General features: G+C 44.0%; 1 protein-coding gene across 1 annotated transcript in view; it reads left to right on the forward strand.

The window, feature by feature from the left end:
- The window catches only part of LOC122552000 (erythroblast NAD(P)(+)--arginine ADP-ribosyltransferase-like), an 18,623-nt gene extending 16,837 nt beyond the window's left edge, over positions 1–1,786 (forward strand). The window contains exon 3 of the mRNA XM_043694562.1: positions 782–1,786. Coding sequence (XP_043550497.1) covers positions 782–1,710 — 929 coding nt within the window. The 3' untranslated portion in view covers positions 1,711–1,786. The remainder of the gene's footprint in view (positions 1–781) is intronic.
- Positions 1,787–2,817: the final 1,031 nt, after the last annotated feature.

Below are 2,817 nucleotides of genomic sequence, written 5' to 3' on the forward strand. Positions count from 1 at the left end.
TCGATTTTCCAGCTCCTCAGATGCTGCCTGACCAGCTGTGCTTTTCCAGCACCACACTCTGACCTATTGTACTCTATGCTACTCTCTCCCCACCCCCATCCTCCTCTAGCTTTTCTCTCCACGCTTCAGGCTCTCTGCCTTTATTCCTGATGAAGGGCTTTTGCCCGAAACGTCGATTTTGCCTGTCCTCGGATTTTGCCTGTCCTCGGATGCTGCCTGAACTGCTGTGCTCTTCCAGCACCACTGATCCAGAATCTGGTTTCCAGCATCTGCAATCATTGTTTTTACCTCAGTGACATTCATTACCCATTTCCAATTACCAGTCCAGTGACATTACCTCTTAGCAGTTATTAGCCCAGTCAAATTTGCCCTTTACAGTTACTAGTCCAGTGACAATACCCCTTTGCATTTATTAGCCTAGTCACATTACTCCTTTGCAGTTTCTAGTCCAGTGATGTTATCCCATTGCAGTTAGTACCCAAGTGCTATTACTCCTTTACAGTAATTAGCCAAGTGTGATTACTCCTTTGCAGTAACTAACCATTATCTGTTTGCAGTTAGGAGCCCAGTGAGATTACTCTTCCTTCACTGTCCCTTGGTACTGGGCTGTTTGATGAGAGTCACCAAACTTATAGAAGGAGCAGCTATCATGAGCGAGGGTAGCTTTGAGGTTTAAAGGAGATAAGGTCCAATAGGCCAGGCCATTTGTGTTGAAATTAATTCGAACGTAGTACGATCTATTTGCATCTCATTCTTAAATTGATGCTTTTTTCTTTTGAAGGGACTGATGCTTTTATCAATCCTTCAACGGAGCCCCTGTGTCAAATTTCAGAAAAAGGAGTCAACATCAAAATGGACATGGCGCCACGTTCCGTCGATTACTACTTCTTACAGAGCCTGGAGTCGGATAAAATTGCAATAGACTATGCTAAGGTGGAACATAAGAACAATGCAACGTTCTACGGGGAGGCCTGGGATACAGCCTATCGTGAATGGCAGCTCAGAAAAAAGGAGCTCCAAGTTCCTGCTGGCCTCCTGGAAGAGCATGTCATCGCAATCCTGTGCTACACCCTCGACAGCCCGCCACTCTACAGCTATTTCAACATGGCTCTTCGAAACTATGGCGCCAGTGATAAAATGTATTCTGAATGTTTCCACTACAAAAGTCTGCACTACCTTCTGTCTGTGGCTCTGAGTACGTTACGGAACAGTTCTTGGGGTCCTGATCCAGGAACACAGGTCTACAGGACAATAAATAGAGAGGTTCTGGTCAGTAAAGGAGCGCATATCCGCTTTGGCCAGTTCGCTTCAACATCTCTGAGCATGCTCGAGTCAGTCTCAACATTCACAGACAAGGAATCGAGCAGCAACACACTCTTTAACATCACCACTTCCCTGGGTGTTGCCATCCAAAACTTCTCCTTCTTTCGTAGGGAAGAGGAAGTGCTCATTCCGCCGTATGAGGTGTTTAATGTGACCAATGTCATCAATTGGGAAGATGACTTTGGGGTACGAGGTGTTAACATTGTCCTGTCATCGATTGGACACAAAGAAACAGTGGTCAAACTCGAGTCAGAAGGCCCAGGACATCTTCGTGTGGTGAGGATTCAGGAACCTGTGTCTCCATTGTGGTTCTCCCTTTTGGCAGTCATCGGGCTCCTGTTGCTTGCCACTTGTATTTTTGTTTTGAAGAAACGGAAATTTATCTAATCTCCTGCTTGATTGGAGTGTGCAAAAATAGAGAAGATGCACTCACATGGCACAATAAAATTAATTCAAAATCTGCTCACTTCTCTTCCATTTGTTTAATTTATGATTCTTCCATTATCCAAGTGTCACAACAAAGATTATTAAAAATGAACATCCAGATGCATTACTTCATTTGCAGCCAGAAGTAAAAGTGTACACATACACAAAGGTAGGGAAACAGCAATAGACAAAGCTACAGACTGAGCCAGAGACACTGTTATACAGAGCAATAGACAGAGACAGAGATACAGTTACCCAAAGCTACAGACAGAGCCAGAGATACAGTTACCCAAAGCTACAGACAGAGCCAGAGATCCAGTTATACAAAGCTACAGATTGAGCCAGGGACACTGCTAAACAAAGCTGTAGACAGGTCCAGAGGTACAGTTACACAAAACTACAGACAAAACTAGAGACACAGTTACACAAAGCTACAGACAGAGCCAGAGATACAGTTACACAAAGCTATAGACAGAGCCAGAGATACAGTTACACAAAGCTACAGACAGAGCCAGAGATACAATTAAACAAAGCTACAGATTGAACCAGAGATTCAGTTACACAAAGCTATAGACAGGGACAGAGACACAGTCACACAAAGCAACAGACAAAACCAGAGATGCAGTTACAGAAAATATGGACAGGGCCAGAGACACAGTTACACAAAGCTACAGACAAAGCCAGAGACACAGTTACATAAAGCTATAGACAGAGCCAGAGATACAGTTACACAAAGTTACAGACTGAGTCAGAGACACTGTTATACAAAACTATAGACAGAGCCAGAGATACAGTTACACAAAGCTGTAGACAGAGCCAGAGATACAGTTACCCAAAGCTACAGACAGGGCCAGAGATACAGTTACACAAAGCTACAGATTGAGCCAGAGACACTGTTATACAAAGCCATAGACCAGGCCAGAGGTACAGTTACACACAGCTACAGATTGAGCCAGAGACACTGTTACACAAAGCTATAGACAGAGCCAGAGATACATTTACACAAAGCTGTAGACAGGGCCAGAGATACAGTTACACAAAACTACAGATGGAGCCAGAGACACTGTT

Source organism: Chiloscyllium plagiosum, chromosome 7 (genome assembly GCF_004010195.1).
Source record: "Chiloscyllium plagiosum isolate BGI_BamShark_2017 chromosome 7, ASM401019v2, whole genome shotgun sequence".
Lineage (NCBI taxonomy): Eukaryota > Metazoa > Chordata > Chondrichthyes > Orectolobiformes > Hemiscylliidae > Chiloscyllium > Chiloscyllium plagiosum.